This window comes from Hemiscyllium ocellatum, chromosome 26 (genome assembly GCF_020745735.1).
Source record: "Hemiscyllium ocellatum isolate sHemOce1 chromosome 26, sHemOce1.pat.X.cur, whole genome shotgun sequence".
NCBI lineage: Eukaryota > Metazoa > Chordata > Chondrichthyes > Orectolobiformes > Hemiscylliidae > Hemiscyllium > Hemiscyllium ocellatum.
In genome coordinates, this window is record NC_083426.1 from 40,557,077 (window position 1) to 40,580,888 (window position 23,812).

Genomic DNA, 23,812 nt, shown 5'->3' on the forward strand with positions numbered 1-23,812 from the left:
GGGGGAAAACAGGGCGGGGGTGAGGTGGGTGAGAAGGGAAACAGGGAGGGGGTGAGGGTGGTGAGAGGGGAAACAGGGAGGGGGTGAGGGGGGAAACAGGGAGGGGGGGTGAGGGAGGGAAACAGGGAGGGGGGGTGAGGGAGGGAAACAGGGAGGGGGTGAGGTGGGTGAGACGGGAAACAGGGAGGGGGTGAGGGTGGTGAGAAGGGAAACAGGGAGGGGGTGAGGGGGAAAAAGTGAGGGGGCGTGGGGAAACAGGGAGTGGGTAGGGGGAGGCGAAGAGGGAGCGGGGAGGCGAACAGGGAGCGGGGAGGGGGAGGCGAACAGAGAGCGGGGAGGGGGAGGCGAATAGGGAGCGGGGTGGGGAAGAACAGGAAGCAGGGTGGGGGGAGGGGAAGAGGGAGCGGGGAGGCGAACAGGTAGCGGGGAGGGGGAGGCGAATAGGGAGCGGGGTGGGGAAGAACAGGGAGCAGGGTGGGGGGGGAGGGGGAATGCACAGGGAGCGGGGACTATTGCATTAATATATAACAGAATATTCATTTAGTACCAAATAAACTGCATATACTTACACATCAGAAGATTGAACTGAGCTTACATTAGGCAAATTAAAATCACGTATATTTAATGTTTTTCTTTTGGCAGTCGTGGTTGGACTCCAATAGCCATACTATATAATGTAAAGATGAACTAAATACTTCTGTCACATATCTTTGGGATGAAGTACAGGATTCAAGGGTATTTTTTTCCCACTGGCACTGCTTGTGAACCCTAAGCTCACCAATGACAAGCTGGTAATCTTAAAGCCAGTAAAGGTGCATTTAAGGTATTAAAAATCCTTTCCACTCCCCAATAGCAACACAAAATTCTTTCAAGTTATTATTTTATCACAAAACCTCATATTTCTTGTTCCAAATCAGTAGTTATGGATATCCTTCTTATTCAGTAGGATAAGAGTTAAACACAAGCTCAAAGATAAATAATCTCAGCAATCGTTCCTAACTTTTGTTTCTTGGTTGAGTAGAGATTTACATTCAATCATAGCTTTTCAACTTATGTTCTAGAATGATGTATTTTGGATTAAAAATGAACTTTCCACAAGCTTTATATTGACTCTGAAATCAAGATAAAGCCTGTTTGTATTGCACCAAATCTCCTGACAGGATCTCAATGTTTTGTTCAGCACTGTTATGGCCACAGGCACATTCAGTTGCTTCTTTACAAAATGTCAGCAATTTTAAACCAGTAATGTGATTTTTTTCCTTTAATCATGAAGCATATTCACTAGTTACCTTACAAGATATCTAATTTGGTTTTAAAGACAACCAGTATAACATAATTTGCATAGAAATCGTTTTTCAATTTATTCATCCATATAGGTAACATGTTTCTAAACTCTGATTACCTGAAGCATTCTGTCGTTCTTTTCTGAAGTCACTGTCAATCCCTGCACCAATGGAACTCATTATCTTTTCAATCTAGGGAAAAAAACAAACGGTTAGGATACTGATTGTTTTGACAATGGTGCATCTCTTTGCTAATCTTGGTTCTTCCAAGTGAACACCAACATCAAGCACAAGCCAAATTTAAGCAAGTCACGGCACCAGTTAAAGCCCAATTCAACCTTACTGATAGATTTGCTTCAACAGACCACCAGTGAAAAAAAACACATACATGCACATTCACGAATGATAGAAACAGATGCAGACCAGTCTAGCAGCAAGTGTTGATTAGCATTGACAGGCATATCGTCTCCTTGTTTACAAAAGTTCAGAATCCCTCACACCATTCTACAAGTAAATTCACAATAAAGAAAATCTTACACTGTGCACAGACTTAGATCTGTGAGGATTAGATACTGGAAGTACAGGTTTCTGCTGTGGGAGATGAAATAAATGCATGTAATGAAGTAAACCACAATCACAGAAGACAAGTTATCATATTACAAATATAACCTTGACTTCATAATCTAACTCATTTATCACACATCTTCGTTCTCCACAAATAAGCTGCGAACAACAGGAAAAATGCTATCTGCAAGGTCAAATATTATTAAGCTGCTGAATTCAAAGATGAACTAGCAAATCCAAGTGTGAATAAAGGACATTTGCATATCACACCAGTTCTCTCAGTGAGTATCAGACACTTTCAAGACGACATTTCTCAATTTGACATTCTATACGCATAAACCATTGGAGCCTCAATATTTTACTCTGCACAAACACCAATTCTTAATAGGTTGGTTTAGGTTTTAACTCATTTTGAAAATCAACAACACAATATTTATCCGCATATGCTGAAACAAAGAAAATTCAGGCAATCACAAAAAAGAATGATTAGGCTTGAATCATCATCAGAAATCAATATTACTTGACTTCACAGTGGTTAAAAAAAGACATAACGGAGGGGGAAAATGATTACACAGACTGATTAAATGATTAAGAACTCTGCCAGAATATCAACTATAATTATATTTTAATAAACACACCAAATAAACATTCTCAGCATACTTCTGTATGAATAAATAGATAATAGTTACAAGAAAAAGAAATCAGTACTGTAATTCATACTTTTTATTAAATAAATTGGTGATACTCTATTTTCTAACATTCATGGTATGTCTTTATATCGTCTTATATAATGCAATTGAGATGTTGTTTTGTTAACGGTGTTCCAATCAGAAAGGAACGTGGCCTATCATCTTCTGTGAGAGACAAACTCAACTCTGTAACACGAATAATCTTGAGTATACTAAGACAAAGGTTCAAAAGGCTAGGTATAATATATTTTATGTGAAGGCCCAGGTTCGATTCCAGCCTTGGGCAACTGTCTGTGTGGAGTTTGCACATTCTCCCAATGCATGCATGGGTTTCCTCCGGGTGCTCCGGTTTCTTCCCACAGTCACAAAGGTGTGCAGGTCAGGTGAATTGGCCATGCTAAATTGCCCATCGTGTGAGGTGCATTAGTCAGAGTGAAATGGGTCTGGGTGAGTCCCTCTTCGGAGGGTCGGTGTGGACTGTTTGGGCCGAAGGGTCTGTTTCCACACTGTAGGGAATCTAGTCTAATCTAATCTAAACCAAGCGCTAATCTTAATTCAGTTAAAAATTCTCAAAAATTTTTGATATCCCAGACTGGTCAGAAACTGCTTTGTTAAAGTGGGCGGCACGGTGGCACAGTGGTTAGCACTGCTGCCTCACAGCGCCTGAGACCCGGGTTCAATTCCCGACTCAGGCGACTGACTGTGTGGAGTTTGCACGTTCTCCCCGTGTCTGCGTGGGTTTCCTCCGGGTGCTCCGGTTTCCTCCCACAGTCCAAAGATGTGCGGGTCAGGTGAATTGGCCAAGCTAAATTGCCCGTAGTGTTAGGTAAGGGGTAAATGTAGGGGTATGGGTGGGTTGCGCTTCGGCGGTGGATGTGAACTTGTTGGGCCGAAGGGCCTGTTTCCACACTGTAAGTAATCTAATCTAATCTAAAACTCCATCAGTCGATTCTTCAGCAAAGGTTGAGAAAACACTGTAAATAATCAACAAAAGCAAACTAAGCACACTGATCTTTATAGAATAGGGTAAAACAAAGCAAAATCGTTTAACTTGGTAAAATCTGCTTCATTCTTCGACAATAATGATCTTGTTCTAAAACATGTTATAATACTGCAGATAGGTATTATCTCAGTTTTATGCAATCTTTTATCACAATGTGAATTCATTTCAAAGCAAATTTATAGCGCAGCTAACTTGCAATGCCCACCTCACATTTCATTACCCAAAAGAAACCACCATACTGCAGGGACCAATAGGTTGGTTGGAAATATTCCTGTAGAGGACTTTATTGAAAGTCTTCTGAAGGTTCAAGTAAACCATTTCCACGTATCAACTCTGTTAGTAATATGCTCTCAAAATGTCACCCTTACATAAATACTTGCTGACTATCCAATCCTTCACCTTGACTGTTTTCCAACTGCTTTACTATTAAATCTTTTATAATGGACTCTAGCATGATCACTGTTACCAATGTCAGGCTACCCGGTCTGAATTTTCCCTAATACTGAAGTCTGGTTATAAAAATGGCCACAAGACAGGTAACCTTCCTTTATTTTAGTTAAGGAAGTACTTAAGGAGGTGGCTCAAGAAATACTGGATGCATTGGTGGTCATCTTTCAAGAATTCTATAGATTCTGGAACAGTTCCTACAGATTGGAGCGTAGCTTTTGCAACCCCACTATTTAAAAAAGATCAAGTGAAAATAAGTTAGGGCAGTTTGCCAGACTTCATTAGTAGGAAAAATTCATTGGTAGCAGTGAAAATGCTAGAGTCCATTATAAAAGATTTAATAAAAAAGCACTTGGAAAACAGTCAAAGCGAAGGATTGGATAGTCAGCAAGTATTTATGTAAGGGTATCATACTTGACAAAGCTACTGACATTTTGAGAGCACATAACTAACAGAGTTGATATGTGGAAATGGTTTACTTGAATCTTCAGAAGACTTTGAATAAAGTTCCACATAAGGGATCAGCACTTAAAATTCAAGTGCATAAAATGGAAATGGTATATTGACATGGATACAGAACTGAATGGTAGACAGGAACCAAAATAGGGATAAACAATTCATTTCCCTTGGGTATTATAGGAATCAATGGTTGGACTCCAACTATTTACAATACATATTAAAGATTTCGGTGAGGGAACTAAATGGAATATCTCCAAGTTTGCAGATGACATAAAGTGTGGTGAGAAAGTGAATGATGAGAAGGATGCAGAGATGCTGCAGTGATTTGGACAGGTTCATTGAGTGGGCAAATTCATGGCAGATGAAATAGGACATGGATAAATGTGAGATTTTTCTTCAAACACCATTAAATATAGTTGTGACCAATCCAACCAATCCTGTAACTGATTTCCAACTCTGCTATCTCCCAGGGTTGAGTGTCCTTGAACACCAATCTCTAAAAGTAAGCACGCAATGCCACAGTGAAGCACTGTGTTTCCTGATGAAGGGCTTATGCCTAAAACATTGATTCTCCTACTCCTCGGATGCTGCTTGATCTGCTGTGCTCTCCCAGCAACACACTCTCGACTCTGATCTCCAGTATCTCTAGTCCTCACTTTCTCCAAGGTGAAGCACACAAGCTATAGTGACAGAATTCAAGTAGAGGAGCAGGAATTTCTTGCTGCAATATTACAGTGCCTTGATGATGACACCTGGAATACTGCGTACTGTTTTGGTTTCCTTATGAGAGGAAGGATGGTCTGGCTGTGAAGTGGGTGCCACAAAGGTTTACCAGACTGATTCCTGGGATGGCAGGGATGACATGTGAAGAATGACTGGATTGGTTAGGACTGTTTTCACTGGATTTGAAAAACGGAGAGGATTCTTACAGAAACCTACAAAATTTGAAAAGGACTAGACAGGGTATACACAGGTAGAAAGTTCCGGATGACTGGCGAGTCCAGAACCAGGGGTCACAGTTAACAGATACCAGGTAGGCCATTTAAGTCTGAGGAGAAATTTCACCCAGTCAGCTGTGGAATTCTCTAACATGAAAGTACAGTCATAGAGTCATAGAGATGTATAGCACAGAAACAGACTGCCCATACGGACCAGATATCTCAACCTAATTTAGTTGTAGAGGCCAAAACATTGAATGTTTTTAAAAAAGGTATCAAAGTGTATGGGTGCACTGCTGGAATTTGACACTGAGTTGGATGATAAGTCATATTAATATTGAACAGGAGAGCAGGCTTGAAGGACCAAATGGCCTACTTCTGCTTCTCTTTTCTATGGCTAACCCACAAAGTAATCTGATTCAGAAGATGGAGATATCTGCAGAGATGACAAAACATCATGGTCAGATTGAAACAAACAGTTAAGTCTGTAATTCCTTCTCCACATACAAAGTTTATACAGATAATACAAACCGCATTTCTGATGCCAAACCATGGAATGCCCTACGCTTGTTCCTCTGTGTGCTAACCTGCAAAGATGAACAGTGCCAAATATATTGACCACCCATTTAGACGTTCTCTGCTTGACCATTAGTTTTGCATTGGGTTTTTCAGAGTGGATTGGGTGTACTTGGCTCAGATAGGAAATAGATCCTTTCCATTTATTATCAGCCCAATAACTGCCACCACAGTTTAGAGGTTTTCAACATAAGAAATAAATTAAATTTCTACTGTGTGAAATATGAAAGATTTACTTCAGGGTCTATGAAAGTTCATTGACTCTTTCAGTGACCCACATGTTAAACAAGACTATTACTCATCAAAAGGTCTGTGTTATAAACCTTACCATCAGCTATACAGGAAGCCAGTAGCGCGTAGTTCCTCTCAAAAGCTGTAAAAGCCAAACTGATGTTGGAAATGAATAGGGTGTAAGCCCACTGTGTGCTGCTCATAAAAGATGGTAAATTGCCACAGACTTTGTAAACTCCTTTTTCTAGAAGAAAATTTATAGTGGATTTTGAAAGAAGTCCTTGCAGTGAATAGAATATTAACGTGAAAACATTCCTGAGTAACCTGCCTAGAATTACCCACCACCCATACAGTGAAATTGCAAAGCCCGTTAATGTTAAAATTCCTTTCTGCAGTGATTACAGTTTTGGTAGGTCCTAAAATACTTTTTTTTAAAATGGGATTTCCTGACCATTTCTGTGGACATGTTATTTATGAAGATTAGAGATGACACAGTATTAGGAATGCTTTAACAACTCTATCCTGAATGTAGCCACAATCTTGCATTCGGAGGATCACAATCCAACTGGTGTTATGCTATAGGATTAAACGATACACACGCAGTTCGGCTGGTGGTTCCTCAGCATTTTTTATTGAAAACCTTCTATCGACAACATAAATGCCAAACATGGACAATGTGAAAATAAATTAGTGATGCCCAACCACGTGCAGTATCCCAGGTACAAATTCAGTTCTATGGCTGGACTTCTGCTGCCTAAAACAGAGAGGATCCCACGGAGCATTGGAAGAGGTGTTACAACTCGAACTACAGGTTAGTACTTCTCAATAAAGCAAAAGATGTAGAGCAGCAAACGACTGAAACAATCCACTCAACTTGTATATAGGATATAAAATTTGAAACATAAAATATTATAAAATTCAATTTGATGTTAATAGAAATTTTGTATTATTCTGGGCAAAGAGATGCTCTGACTCAATGGGGTATTTTAAGAAAACAGAACTCTTGGACAGTTTTTGCAAATTCTGGTGGGAAAAGTAAGCACAACAGGGTGATGTTGGTCCTTGCCACTCATGGAACAAACCGATTTTGGAATTTTTTCCCATAAGTAGATCAACTTTGCATGTGAATATTCTACGGATAAAATGTGGAAAAAGAAGAAACATAGACTCACAAGTTTCAAAATCCACTCCAAAGGAGATTGAGGTATAATGTGTGGGCCAGAGAAGACTTTTGGATTCTCTTTCCTCTTCACCTCCCTTGAAAGACACTTTAAGCTTAGCTCTTATTTTAGAATATTTCTTGAAGGAAGGACAGCAGATAAATGAGAAGATCACCATCTGCAAGGTCCTCACCATTCTGACTTGGAAGTGTATCACCATTCCAAGTACTGCTAGGTCAAATCCTGGAATTCCTCCCCCCCCCCACCCCCCATGTCACACTCTCTCTCTCTCTCTGTCTCACACACACACACAATTTTGGTCTATCCACAACACATGGACTGCAGAAGTTTGAGAAGGCAGCTCACCACCATCTTCTTATGGGCAACTAGAAATAAGCAATAAATGCTGGCCCAACCAGCAACACACATATCCAGTGAATGAATTTTTAAAAAAATAAGTTGTTTCAGCCATGACAGGAAAAGGAGCAGGCAATGTGAGAAGGGTGTTGGAAAAGTGAAAGAAGAATAAGAGGGAGGAAGAGAAGGGAACAAAAGGCCATAATGGGAGCCATTAGCTCACTCAAATGGGCATTCTTTACACCAGCCTCGGTAGGATGTTTGGCCATTCCAGTCTGGAAACAAACACACACCGTTCCAATAGTTCTCACATTCACATTATTGCTTTCTTCATCAGAGTTAATCAAGTATAATCAGCAGTGGAACCCCGTTATATGGTGCTCCCTCCTTGGGAGGCCAATTGCATCAGCTAAGCAAGCATACAGCAGGAACTTAACATGGAATCGCTGAATGGTAGAATGACACATTGGGTTTCACATTCACTGTTTTAGTCACGGTGGGCATTTAAGTCAAATAACAATAAACCTGATGAAGGAGTGGCACTCTGAAAGTTTGTGCTTCCAAATAAACCTGTTGGATATAACCTGGTGCTATGTGTTTTTTAACAATAAGCCTTGAACATATTTGTTCAGATTCCATTTTCAAAGGAACTGCATCAAGATACAATAATTCTAGTACTTAATCATTTTATAATTTTAAAAAGACTGGCTGATAAATATCAGGCTTCAAGCAGAATGCCTTTACTAAAGGAAGCCAACACATGATTAGAGCACGCACTTACAAATGTGTGTAAATAAAACATTTTTACTTGTAAATGAAAAATTTGCACTGCATGAAATTAACAAATGCAACCATCTGCACTAGAACTGTATCTAGGATCCAGATTGCCCAATGAGGAGCAGGCAATGGTTTTGAAAACTATCAAAGTGTGTGTTATAACACGTCAGGAATATTAGTAGGAAAGTAAATTATACCTGAACATACAGTATCTTAATTTTTTTAAACTGGCATGCAAAACTTAATTCAACAGAAACGCCAACTGAGATTCGATAATTTCAAATTTAAAAACCATGTTCTCAGCTAGCGTAATGAAATATTATCCGCACTACTGAAAGGTATGTAACTTGTCCTATGGCATGGTACACCATGAGAATTCACCAAGTGACTCAACTAGAATAAATGCAAGACAGTAGGAAGAGCCTTTGTTTAAAAAAAAAGCATAGACGAACCGGAGGCTCTGGATTTCATTTGGGTTAAGGGACTGAACCAGAGACACAGTCAACATTTTTAAGAGAGCTCCAACCACACCTCTGGAGCAGTCAGGATTTTAATCTAGGCCTCCAAGCTCAAAGGAAGGGAATCCCCCATTGCACCACAAGAACCCAAGTGCAAATATTTAATGATTGTGTCAATAGGGAGTTGATGTAAAGGAAGATAAAGAAAGATGGAAACAATAACAGGCAAATTAGGTTATAGCAGCTATCATGTATAGGGCAGATATCAACATGGGCTAGTTAAGGTGAACAATTTGACCAAGAGAGTTAGCCAACAGGCAGACAGAAAATCCATGGAAATCTACGAGAGAAATGCTATTCAAGTAACAACCTATTTGTAAAGGAGAAAGTAGGGTGCCCCTGGAGCAACAACGAGACTGAAACCAAATAAAAATTCCAAATCTGAAGTACACTTCAAGTTTAATTGACAATATTGAAAAGAAACTATGAGAAAAACTGAAAAATGTTCTGGTTAAGGAAGGAGGGAACCAGAAGGTCTTAAGAAATATGTAAAAGTTTGAGTACAAAGGCAGGTAACGCTGCTGAAAATGATAGAAGCATTTGAACCATTTTTGTGGGGGGGGGGGGGAATATCAATTCAATATTTTCACATTTTCTTTAATGGAATTCTCTTGAAGTTAGCTGTTCTTGAGAAGAATATGGAACAACATTTGAACTAAACCCAGAAGTGACAAAATAATCATCTTCCAATTCTGCATCATTGTTCATGCCCACATTATCCCCAAAAATGCTGTACTGTACTATAAACTATCAGAAGATAAAGTTTTTCACAAGAGACTTAAAAAAAATTCAGGTCTACGATATAACGAAATAAAGCCACAGGGACAAACAGGAACTGCTCAAAATGGATAGGGTTGGATAAGATGCATCTGAGAAATCAAAACTTAGTCAATTTTGAATTTGGCCACATGTTCAATCTTAAAATTGCTGACACTAACATGCAGTTTGACAAACTGAAGAGGACAATTAAAGTGGAGTAGGCAGACAGGTTACAGGTACATTTAGTGCGGTTGTGTGAAGAATGACTTTTAAAAATAAAAACAAGGAACATTAATACATATTTAATAGAAAAATAATGACGTGTGGGGATAAACAGCGATATCTGAAGATTGAAACAAGTAATATCCTGAAAGTTTAATTGCAGGTGACTAAAAGTATATTTGAAAAAGGGCAATCATAATTTGGATTTTTTAATAGACTTAGACTTAACAGAGGTTTTAAAAATTCTGAATGGTTTGAAATAAGTTGTAACCAAAGGCTATTTTCTCTATTTTAGAGCAGAGTATCTGGTTATACAACTCACCATTGTGCCCAAAATGTTTCCGATAGCTGTCTACATCAGAAGAGTGACTAAAATACAAACATTCGGAATTAACTGTGAAGTGGCTGGCCACACACTAAACTTGAAAATGAGTTGTATAAAATAATGTTTTTTTTCTGATTGGGAAGCCAATGATGAGGGAACCATCAATTGAAAAGACATTATATAAAGGAAAGAACCAAGGACAAACCTATTTACACAGTGATGATGAAGCAGGGATGCCCGGTCACAAGTAGTAGCTGAGGCCAAGATCATTTCATCTTTCAAAGGGAAATAAATATTTTAAACAGACGAAGCTGCAGGTCTCTGAGCAGAGCACAGAAGGATTAACTTGGGATTACATCAACAAATAGGTAATGCAGATGCAACAGTCCAAGTGGCCTTCTCTTACATTCTCAATCTTTATGGTTCTTTAACGCCTATTAAAATACTGCAATATAAAAATAGTATTTCTTCCTCAACTGTTACATCAGTACGCCTTTTAAATAAAAACGTCTTTCCTTCCCAAAATTAATCATAGAAGGGCATGCAGTTATGTTCCTGCCATTGCTCTCAAGGTTGTTGTCAGGTTTAACAGGCAGAGAGAGAAGCATCTGCCTAAGAATTCAAACTAACACCAAAATACCCAATTATTTAAATTACACTTCAAACTACAGCACAAAACCTCCATCAGCAACCACTGGGCTGCAACTGAAGTAAAATAAACACTGACTTACCTACATCTTTCCCAAAATAGAGAACTGGATAAATACAAAATCTTGCATTGAGCATTTTAGCAAAGAACTGCTGAAATTCACTAGGCAAAAATCTAATACATGTGCTAAATCATGTTAAGAGGAAAAAATGAATTTAAATTTCAACTTGAAATATGCCTGCCTCAACTTTTGTAACGGACATATTTGTTGCTTGCCAGGAACTACACCCATAGAAACAAAAGAACAACTTGCTGGAGAAATTCAGCACGCCTGGTATCCCGATTGAATTGGATTAGGCAAGACAAGATTGATCCGTTATAACTATTAATGGTTTGACTAAATTATGTAAAGATTTGTAATGAATAATCTCGACAGTGATGGCCAGAATTTATGCTCCACCCTCTGCGCTAATGATCTTTACAATCAATCATTGTTCATTTTCACTCAAATATTAGTGATGAGTGACCTGGAAAAAAGAAAGCAGCTTTACAAGTGGGACAAAAGTCGATCAAATAGGTCTGTACTCTTGCCATCATGAATCATCGACACGAACCATCATTATTTTTTTTTGCAAATTCCTCAAAACACTGATTGCTCAGTGCCAAAAACCTGATTTGTGCTGTCGTTAAAGTAGGTGAGTACTCCAGACAGTGCTGGAGAGAGTAAACTCAAACTCTGACTCTGAATCTCAAGTTGATATCAAGCAAGATTGTTGTGTTCAGTTGGTGCCCATAGCCAATCATCATCCACCAGGCTGTGGGAGCTCATAAATCCTTCCCTAAACAAGATGATAAAACGTTATCTGTTGATACAAAGACTGTTACAGCTATGGAAGACATGTTCACAGCCTGTCTGACTGTTTATCAGATTAATCCCTTCACTTTTCCATACTTTTCTCAAAACAGAGAATGTGGAAAACAGCCAAAATATACTTAAAAAGCACTCATTCGAATTTCAGAGGGCTTCATGCCAATCTAATGCAATAGCTGATTTTTTTTTTAAAATTAGCAGTTGTTCTGCCGCACGGTTAAGCATGTGAACAGTTTAAACAACCTAAATTCTGTTGTATTTTTCAAGTGATAAAATAACTGGAATATATTTTATAATTTCCTTAGCAGATTTAATAGTTTAGATGAGAAACAGTAAATTTTGTAAACAGTACTGACAAACAAAGCTGGGTCACAAAAATTTAAAATACATCAGTTATTTTAGACTTGTGTTTGAAATAAAACAGATTTATCAGTTTATATCGAAATGAATTAAGATGAAGGTGATTTTCAGCACTTCGAGTACTCGGTTTGCCTGAAATCATAAGGTTGACAGCTAAATATCTCCCAACAGGAGGAATTTTCTAATTTCACCAAAGGTATGTAGTGCGGTTTGATCTAAACTTACTATCTACAGATTTCTGATTATTAATTTTTAACATTTCAATTGCCACAAATTTACTTTAGCTCTTTAAATCATAGATTATTTTTCATTTTGACAAATATTTCACTCTAACCCATTTTATGTTCATTACATTTGCTTTAATTTTCTTTATTACAATATGATTTGTAAAATATTCAAGTACTAGAGCTCAAGGGTAACGGTTGCAAGAACTGTCAAGAAAATGGTGGGAGAAAAATGTTTGGAAATGTTTTTGCACCATTGCCCAGAGAAATGTCTTTTTGTTTAAACCAGGGATATGACCCCTTTCATTTCTGTGAAAAAGATTATGTATTAAAAAATGCCTACAAGCGTATACTACAATAGGTGCTAAAATTGACTGAAATAAAGGCAAGCAATTCCTTCAAAGCAATGGCTGAACAGAAATTGTAATGGACTACAAAAAGGAATTGTCATTTGAAAAATATCCCAATTCAGCGTATTTGTTACCCTGTTCGACCCATTGCTCAGAATAAAGATCATACTGGGGAGAGGAATATCAATTGCTTAATTTTTCTATCAAGGGTTTTAAAATAAGGGATATTATGTACAGATTAGGTACACTGCTCAGCGTGCCCTTCTCCCACTTTGAAATAATACCTTTAAATATAGAGATCCAGTCTTATTTTCTATGACTAATACCCTTATGCCCTCAGAGTCTGAAAATCCAGTACCAATTTTTAAAAATCAAATTATGGATATGTTTACTCAACTGATTCTTGCATACTCGTGATCAATTTTAAAAAACTGTTCAAGCCTTGATCCAGTTTATTTACTTTTTAAGTCTACAATGGTGTAGACTAAAGGAGGAAGAAAAAAAACAAGCCTCCATCATCAAAACAACTATTCCTATTTCAGTTGTGTATATCCTCTGCTAACTTTTGTATCACATAATATGCCCCATATGATTTAATAATTTTCGCGTTTATGAAAAGAACAAGAAAGAAATTTAAACCGGCAGTATCTGCAGCGACTATAACCTTGGCAAAGCATAACAAAGTAATCATTCGAAACACATACCAGTATTCGCATGCAGCATTTTCAACAATGCCTCAGACGTATGACCACACAGTTCCATCTTACAACACTGTACATTTAACTGCGTTATCCATCATATACAATTTGTAATGTCATCTCGTGGCTGTTAGTTCGTCTACTTGCATTTCCATAGCAACAAGCAAAACCAATGAAAACGAAACAGAAAATACATCTCAAAACATGCCTCAAACACTAAATTCCATGCGTTGCAATGTTTAATTCAACTAAGTACAACCTGAACTCTTCCCAGAAATTAACGACGAATGTTATCAAGAAAGCTTTTGGACAAGTAATCTAAGTGAAATCACCTCAAATTGTGGAGAAACCACTGCAGCAAAAGGAAAAATCATAGAAGTGACACATTTGAATCTGAGACTGGAAATATGCCGAGATGCTAATGAAGAACAGCAACAACTGACAGCCAGACCTTCAATTGAAATGAAAACTGAAAATAACAACAAAAAATGAGTTTATCTATTGATAAGTGTATCAAGAGCACTACAAGAAGCACATATCATATTACAATTAAGCCTAATTAGTAAATTCATGCAAAAATATAAACCTTTATAAATCTTTCATCAAATATCAAGAAAATTAGATGAAAGCAAAATCAAAAGGCCTCACAGCATAACAGAAGAACAATAATCAATATAGTTCAGGAAGTAAAAGGTTAGAAACCTGTAAGCATATTCAGAGACAATACAGTCTCCTCACCATCCACACCAACAACAGAGGATCAGTGATACAAAAAGCAATTAAGAAAATGCAATCAAATGCACAAAAAGCAACTCAAGGCAGACTGCTCAATAAGAGCCCACCCAAAATCCACTAACTCAGCAGAATTTCAGGGACATTACACACAATTTGTGAAAGTCATTCACATTAAATCTGCTTTTGACAAAATGTAATTTTGCCTGTATTAGATTATCGATTTTATTTTTCTAACAGCATGAGGGGGTTTAACAATACAAAATTTCACACTGTAATGTCTAACCATTTTGATTTACAACCAAGACAAACCAAGCCAACTTTCCTCTAGGGATTCATTGTGATATGTAAATAAGTAATTCTTTAACAGGCTCCTGATAAATAAAGAAATATTTGATATGTTAATTGTTAAATGGCGTGAGTTATCCCAAGTGTATTTCTGTATGCGAATCAATCATAGATATTGAAAGACATGGGTTTGTTCTTGAAAGAGGCTGCTCCAAGTTTTGGTTCAGTCCATGAATAACTTGTTAGTTGGACACAAAACTGGCTTAATGGCAGGAGACAGAATGACAGTGGACAGTTGTTTTAGTGACTGGAGGCCTGTAACCAGCGATCGGTGCTGGGTCCACTTTTAATTATCATTTATACAAATGATTTAGATGAGAATATAGAAAGCATGGTTAGTAAGTTTGTGGGTGACACCAAGATTGTGGTACAGTGGACAGTGAATAGGTTATCCAAGATCACAAACAGATGTTGATCAATTGGGTCAATGGGCTGAAAAATGGCAGATGGAGTTTAATTCACAAGGAATTAAGGGCTACAGGGAGAATGCGGCTAAGTGGAGTTGAAATGCCCATCAGCCATGATTGGATGGCGGAGTGGACTCGATGGGCCGAATGGCCTTACTTCCACTCCTATGTCTTATGGTTTTAATTTGGATACATGCACGTTATTGCAATTCGGTAAAACAAACAAAGACAAGACTTTTACAATTAAAAGTAGGGGCTTGGGCAGTTTTTTCAGATTCCCTTCAGCCACACCAACCCTCTGAAGAGCAACCCGCCCAGACTCATTTCTCTACATTTACCCCGACTAACACTATGGGCTATTTAGCATGGCCAATTCACCTAACTTGCACATCTTTTGGAATGTGGGAAGAAACCAGAGGAAACCCACGCAGACACTGGGAGAATATGCAAACTTCACACAGACAGCCGCCAAGGCGGGAATTGAACCCAGGTCCTTGGCGCTGCAGTGCTAACCACCTTGCCGGATAGTGTTGTACAACAGAGAGACCTTGGGGTTCAGCTACGTAATACTTTGAAGTTTGCAGCACATATAAATAGAGTGGTTAAGAAGATGTTTAGCATGCTTGCTTTCATTGCTCACACCTTTGACTTTTGGAATTGAAATGTTATGCTGAGAATGTATAGGATATTGATGAGACTGCTTCTGGAGTATTGTGTCTAGTTCTGGTCATTGTTCTATAGAAAGGATATTATTACACTGGAGAGCGTTCAGTGGAGATTTACCAGGATATTCCCAGGAATGGAGAATTTGAGTTATAAGGAGAAGCTGAATAGGCTGGGATTTTTCACTGGAGCATAGGAGGTTCAGAGGTGACCTTATAGAGATTTATAAAATAATGATGGGTAAAGATAAGGGAAATTAGCAGCTGTCTTTTCCCTAGGTTGTGGGATTTCAAGACAAGGGGACTTTTTTTTAAGGTGAGAGGAGACAAATTAAAAAAGACATGGGGGCAATTTTTTTAAAAAAGTGGTTCTTGGAATAAACTTTCAGAGCAAGCGGTTACAGTCAAAATATTTAAAAGACATTGAGATAAATACATGAAAAAGAAATGTTTGGTGGAATATGGGTCGTGCGCAGGCAGGTGGGACTAGTTTAGTTTGGGATTATGGTCACTGCAGGCAGGGATGCCCTGAAGCATGGTACATTGGCGAGACTGAGTAGACGCTACGACAACAGATAAATGGACACTGCGCAATGATCACCAGGCAAGAGTGTTCCCTCCCAGGTGGGGGAACACTTCAGTGGTCCGGGACATTCAGTTGACCATCCTCCAAGGCAGACTTCACGACAATGCAAAGTGGCTGAGCAGAGGCTGATAGCCAAGTTCAGTACCCATAGGGGATGGCCTCAACTACGACCTTGGGTTCATGTCACCACTACAGGTGACCCCACTGCACTGTACACTCTCTCTCTCTCTCACACACACACACACACACACACACACACACACACACACACACACACACACACACACACACACACACACACAGACCTTCTCTCATACATACAGACATCCATCCCCGCACTCTCACACACTTATACCCAATCACACCCACATACATACTTGACCAAGATTACACACATATACATACTCTTTCACATGCACTCTCATACACACTGACTGTCTCTCCTGCACATGCTGCACTATTCTCTCTCACACACACATACCTATATACTCACACAGACCCTCTCTCATACACACACACATGCACTCCCCACATGGTCACCCATTCATGTATCCTCTCACAGACTTATACCCAATCTCTCACACACACATCCTTGACTAAGCTTACACACACTTTCACCTGCACTCACTCACATGCACACACTCACTCAGTCTCTCCTGCACGTGCACACAAGTTTATGGGGAGAATTTGTATTTGCAGAATTACATCTTATTTCGCTAAAAAAAACTGCATAAATTCATGTAAGATTCTGTTAGTTGAAAATGTGTTGCTGGTTAAAGCACAGCAGGTTAGGCAGCATCCAAGGAATAGGATTCTGTTAATAGGAATAAGATTCTGTTAGTCCCACTTTAGATACAGAACTACTGACTCAACATTGGGACACACACAGACTTTAACCTCCCACCTTTAACGCACTGTCTGAGCTGAGATGGCACCTATTGTTAGAAAAGCTGAAGCTATCTTGAGAATGTAACTTAAAAGGAGTTCTGGGATTTACATATTAAAGAACCGCAACTAGCATATCCCATTCTAAAAGATGAAAGACTTGATCTAAATTTGTTTAATATATCATTACAGCTCCATGACACTGCTTTTGCTGTATGTTCTGTGTCTCATGGTCCTGTCCTGATGAAGAGGCAATGCCTTGAAAGCTAGCGCTTCCAAATAAACCTGCTGGACTATAACCTGATGTTGTGTGATTAACAAATAGTCGATGCATTGATTATAATCCTCCACCAGTGTTTACTGTCAAGAAGACTCCCTGTGGATTGTACAACAGCCAATTTAACAGCAAGATTCAAAAAAAGAGAAGACAAAGGAGGAAACTATAGGCCAATGAGCCTCACATTTGTTATAGGAAGATTGCAACTGCTAGGCTCCATTATTAATGAGGTTATAGTAGCATACACAATGTGGTCAGGCAGAGTAAACATGAAATGAAATCATGTTTAAGAAATTAAATTTTTTGAGGAAGTATCACTCAAAGTAAATAAATTAAACAGGTTTGCGAGGAACAATGGATTTTCAAAAGACATTTGATGGGATGCCTCATCGAAGGTTACTATCTAAGATAACAACACATTATATCAAGGCAACATATTAGTTTGACTTTTTAAAAAATCACTAAAAATGTCAAAAAGAGTAAAGGTAAAAGAGGACAGATAACTAGAAAAAAAAGTGGACAGCAAAATAATTTCATAAGAATATAAAAGGGAAGAGAGTAGCAAAATTGAATGTAGGCCCTTTGGAGGGTGAGGCTAGGGAGTTAATAGTGGGGAGGACAGAAATAGCAGAGTCACTAAATCAATATTTTGCTTCAGCTTTCACAGTGGAGGACACTAGTGCCATCCCACTAGTGACATGTAATATAAAGGTATTAGAAAGGAAAGAAATGTAGAACAATCAACAATAGAGAAAAAATACTGAGCAAACTATTGGGATTGAAGGCAGACAAGTCCCCATTGCCTGATGGCTCATGGATCCATTAGTTATAATATTCCAAAATTCTATGGATATGGGAATGGTTTCTGCAAATTGGAAAAATGCCATTATAACATGCTTATTCAAAAGGAAGGGAGGCAGAAGGTGGGAAACTACAGACCATTTAGTTTAACGTGTGTCATTGGGAAATCGTTAGAATCCATTAAGGAAGTATTAACAGGACATTTGGCAAGTCAACATACAATCCATCAGAGCCAACATTGTTTTATGCAGGGTAAAGCTTTTTGACTAATTTGCTAGTGTTCTTTGAAGATAATAAAACAGGCAATATCGATAATGAGATCCTGAAGGTGTTTATCTGGACCTCCAGCATTTGATAAGGCACTGCACAAAACATTAACACCCAAGTTAAGATTACATGGGATTGGGGTAATTTATTAGCTTGGGAAGAGGTTTGGTTAAGCAACAGAAAGCAGAGTCAGGATAAGTGGGTCTTATTCTGGTTGGCAAGGTATAACTATTGGGGTGTTATAGAGTCTGATCATCAGGCTTCAACTATTTACAATCTACATTAATGACTTGGATTTGTGGATAGAAAGTGGATAAATGTAAGGTTATCCCTTTTGTTTGGAGGAATAGAAAGTCAACTTATCGACTAAATGAAGCAAAACTTCAAAGTGCTCAGATCGCAGAAAACTAGTATGCAGGTACAGCAGGTAATACGAATGGCAAATGGAATCTTGGCATTTATTACTAAAGGAGCAGAGTATAAATGTAGGGGAGTACATTTTGGTGGTTTTACTGAACTCATCCCTTGAAATATTTTGAATGCCATTCAGCAGCTTGTGGGGCAACTAAGATGAGGGGAAGAATTAAAAACAGTGTGCGCTGGAGAAACTCAGCAGGTCTGGCAGCATCTGTGGAGAGAGAAAAAGAGTTAACATTGAGACCAATTTGAATCTGAAGCATCGGAACAGACATGAGCAAATGCCCAAGTGCCTGGTGAAAGAGGAATTGAGGGACGGGGATACATCACGGTGTGGAGGCTGCTCAGGTAGAATTGGGAGGGTAGGGCTGCAGTGAACATTGCATTTCAGAATCTGTTCTATTGTATCTGGGCAACTTTATCATATAGAAGGTGGTATGTGTGTGAATGCCAGAGGAAGTGATAGAAGCAGGTACAATTACAACATTTAAAAGACATTTAGACAAGTACACGAATAGGAAAGGTTTAGAGGGATGTGGACTAAATACAGGCAAATGGGGCTAGTTAAGCTTGGGATATCTTGTCGGCATGGACGGGTTGGGTCGAAGGATCTGTTCCCATGCTGCATACTTTGCGAAGTGATGCTGCAACTGTACAAAGCATTGATGAGGTCAGACCTGGAGTGCTGCGTACAATTTTGGTCCCTTTACTTTAAGGAGATGCAGCTGTATTGGAGGCAGTTCAGAGGAGGTTCACCAGATTGATTTTTAGAGATGAGGGATTCATCTTACAAAGAAAGATTGAGCAGGTTGTACTGTCCTTAGTTTTGAAGAATGACAGGAGATCTATTTGAGGTATTTAACATGCTAAAAGGGATTGACTAAACAGACAGAGGATGTTTTCTCATGTGAAGCAATCTGGAGTAAGAGGTCATAGCTTTAGGCTGAAGAATAGCAGATTTAAAACTGACAGGAGGAGAAATTACATTTTCAAAAGGTCTGTGAATCAGTGAAAGTCACTACCCCAAGAAATGCTGGGAAATGGAGCAAATTTAAGGAGATAGACTTTTAATTAATCGGTTGAAGGGTTATGGAGAGTAGGCAGGAAAGTGAAGTTGAGGCGAGATGAGATCAGCCATGATGGCATCAAATGGTGGAACAGGCTCAAGAGACTGCCCTACCTACTCCTGCTCCACGTTCTTATGCTCTTACGACTACAAACCTTTTCCAGCTGATGGCTCATAACTAGTGGAGTGCCACAGGAATCAGTGTTGGGAACTCAATTACTTATAATCTATACCATTGAAATGGAGGCACAGACTGAATGGATAGTAGCTAAATTTGTTAACACCACTGCAAGGAGGAAAGTTAAGTTGTCAAAAGGCAAAGAGAGTCTGCAAAGGGATAGAGCCAGGTTGAATGGAAAACTAATGGCAGATGGATTACAATGTGGGAAATGTGATTTTTGTCAGCTTTGACAGGAAGAATAGAAAAGCTGTATACCACTGAAATAGTCAGAGATGGCAGAACTCTGCTGGAAAGTGATCTGGCTATGCTGGTAAATAAATCACATAAAGCTAATGTGCAGGTACCTCCAACTATTAAGACGACAAATATAATGCTCTCAATTTTGTCCACGGTATTTGAAAACAGAAATTACTGCTTTAAATGCAGTTCAGATAAGGTTCATTTGGTGTATTCCTTGGATGAGGGGAAGGTTGTTACCCTTACAGGAATGGTTGGACAGACTGAGTCAAGCGCCTACTGAAATTAGGAAGAATAAAAGAGGTGATTCTAAGAAGACTCAATACAATGGATACTAGAAGGATATTTCCTCTTATCAGGGAGACTATAATCAAGGAACACAGTTCAAGAATAACGGGTCTCCTTTCAAAAGGAAGATGAGGACAAATGCTCTCCGTTAGAGTTGCCAGTCTGAGAAATCACCTTCCCTAAAAGTAGTGAAGCCAATGTTATTGAATTCATTTGAGACAGAACCAGATAGATGTTCGATAGACAAGGGAGTCAAGGGTCTGAACAGCAGTCATGAAAGTGGGGTCGAGACATAACTAGGTCAATCACTGTCATCTTGCTGCCTCAAAGGACCACATAGTCTAAAATCCTGCTCCTAAGTCTTATCAACTCAACAATATCCTCAATAATCATCAACTCTCCACTAACCTTGAAGCCACAACAAAGAAAGCATGGATTTCTTAGACACACTATTTAAATTTACATAAGACAACATAAAGTAGCATTAGTCTCACAGTGAAAGAATCAATGTTGAACTCAAGAGCAAACCAGCCTCCACTTCCTGATGACATTTGAAACTTGTCAAAATACCAAAAACATACAGGTTCCCAATAATAGCTAGAGGAAATAAGCAAACAGCTAACCTGCAAGTAATTTTTACAAATTCTTCATGGACATTAGATGTCATTGGCTAGGCCAATATTCATTGTCCATCCCCAATTCTGTGGCAAAAATGCTAGTGAGCTGCCTTTGGGGTACAAGGATACCCACAGTACTGTTCAATGAGGGAGTTTCAGGCAAAGTGAATGAAAAGCAATATCGTTCCAAGTCATGGTTTGGAGGGGAACTTGCAGGTGGTAGTATTCCATGCAACTCCTGCCTTTATCCTCCTTGGTGATAAAGGCTCCAGGTTTGACAGGCTATGTCAGGAGAGCCTGGAGAATTAATCAAGTGCCTGTCGTAGATGGTACATGTCAGTCACCTCAGCTCCAAGGCATCTCTATTGGAATTCCTCAGGGAGGGTCCTTGATCCAGCCTTCTGTTTTTGCACGTAAAAGTGCCAAGGCACCATACCTAGTTGAGAGGCAGTCAAGGGTTTTGAAGGACGAGAGAATGGAAATTGCCAATGCACTGGTCACAATTTTTCAGTCTTCCCTAGATCTGGGGGAGTTGCCTGAAGATTGGATCATTGCGAACATTATAGCCTTGTTCCGAATAGATGAGAAGGATAGGGCCAGCAATTACAGACCTGTCAGTTTAGCTTTAGTTGTAAGGAAGCGTCTAGACACAATTGTTTGGAATAGAATTAGCAGTTACATGAAAAAAGGTGGGTTGTTTAGGTAGAGTCAGCATGGAATTCTAAAGGGGAAATCATGTTTAATCAACTTGCTGGGGCTTTTTTGAGAAGGTGTACATGGATTTCCTGAAGGTATTTGATACAGTGCCACACAACAGACTTGAGTGAGTGTCCCATGGAACAAAAGGGTCAGTAGCTGATAGGCAGCAGAGAGTAATATGCAATGAGTATTTTTCAGGGTGGAGGAAGACTTGTAGTGGAGTTCCACAGTGGTCAGTATTGGGATCCTTTCTTTTCCTAATATGTAATAATGATCTGGATCTTGGTGTGCTGAGGAAATTGCAAAGTTTGCAGATGACACAAAACTTGGAACTATGAGGATAACAGTGTCGTACTCCAGAAGAACATGGGCAAGCTTATGAAAGGGGGCAGATAGGTGGCAGATGAGTTTCAATGCAGGGAAATGAGAGATGATACATTTTAGTAGGAAGAATATTGAAATATAAATGTACCTCCTACTTTATATTGTAAGTGGGGGAGTGCAGGAACACAGCAAACTGGATGCATGTTTACACAGATCATTGCAAGTGGCAGGACAGGAAGAGAGAAAACAGAAAGTGAAGTGTTGGCTTTATTAATGGGGCATAGAGTACAATAGCAAGGAGGGAATGGTGAATTTGTATAAGACAGTTGTGAGAGCTCAGCTGGAGTAGAGTGTACAGTTTTAGGTGACACAATAATAGGAAGGAGGTGAAATAATTGAAGGAAGAGTGCAGAAGTGGATTACAAGATCAGTTTCAGGGATGTGGAACATCAATTGGGGATAGATTCAAGAAATTGGAACTATTCTCCTTGGAGAGAAAAAGACTAAGAAGAGATCTCAAACAGGTTTTCAAAATCATGAGCAGGCTGGATAGATTAATAGGGGGAAACTGTTCCCACTCGTAAAAAGAACAACAGAAGGACATAGATTTCAAGCAACCTTCAAAAGAAACCAGGATGAAGTGAGGATAATTTTTAGTTTGGGTATGGAATGCACTGCTTGCAAGTGTGTTGAAGGCAGCTTTAATAGAGGCATTCCAGAAGATGTTGAATGATTATTTGGATATTATTTGTAGTTCTTTATTTTCAATCACTGTCCTTTTTTGAATGAAGGAACTATGGTTGCTACCTTCTAGTCTAAGGGGAAAACAAGAGTATCAATGTGAATCATCACCAAATGAAAGACAGTTTGGACAATGTATTAATTATCTCAATAGCCACTTCTTTTAATACACAGGATGAAGTCCATCAGGAACAGAGAACCTCTTGCAGGTCCAACTATTTACTCAGCACAACTTCTTGGTTAATTATAATTTCTTTCAGTTTTCCCATCACTTTCATTGACCAATTCATATCTACTCCGAGGATTTTACCTATAACTCCTATAGTGAAGACTAATGAAAAGTAACTGTTGAATTCATCTGCCACCTCTTTCCTGTAAATCATTAATTCTCCAGACTCATGTTTTATAGGATTAACATTCACTTTCTTAACTATTCATTTTTTTAAAAAAATTGACAGAAATTTCAACTGTTTTCAGGTTTCTGGCTCACTTTTACTTATACTCTAAGTTTTCTCACTTGATTAATTTTTGGGAATTTTTTGCTTTGTTTTTGGGGTGAGGGCAGGTTGGGAGAACACGGCAGGGTGACCGCTGGGTGGGATGCATGGATGTGAGAAAGAGGCAACTGCAGGAATGTTTGGAATTGATTGGGAGGTTTTAATTGGGGTTATGGAGAAGTCTTCATGAGGTATGCTGGGGAGTTGTTGGCTTCGGGGGATTGATTGGAAAAGAATCTCCAAGCAGGGTATGGGGATAGAAGGATTCTGCAAAGGAGAGCAGTTTTAAACCCATCAACAAAGAAACATTCAACTGTGAT

The 23,812-nt window shown here is 38.9% G+C and overlaps 1 protein-coding gene across 4 annotated transcripts in view; it reads right to left on the reverse strand.

Moving 5' to 3' along the window:
• LOC132828427 (ankyrin repeat and SAM domain-containing protein 1A-like) overlaps positions 1–23,812 on the reverse strand; it is a 349,239-nt gene that overhangs the window by 109,900 nt on the left and 215,527 nt on the right. For 3 of the 4 annotated variants that reach the window (XM_060845537.1, XM_060845538.1, XM_060845536.1), the window contains exons 15-16: positions 1,821–1,874; positions 1,403–1,475 (exon numbers count right to left, since the gene is read on the reverse strand). In XM_060845537.1, coding sequence (XP_060701520.1) covers positions 1,403–1,475; positions 1,821–1,874 — 127 coding nt within the window. The remainder of the gene's footprint in view (positions 1–1,402; positions 1,476–1,820; positions 1,875–23,812) is intronic. The other variant, XM_060845539.1, reaches the window with a different exon arrangement.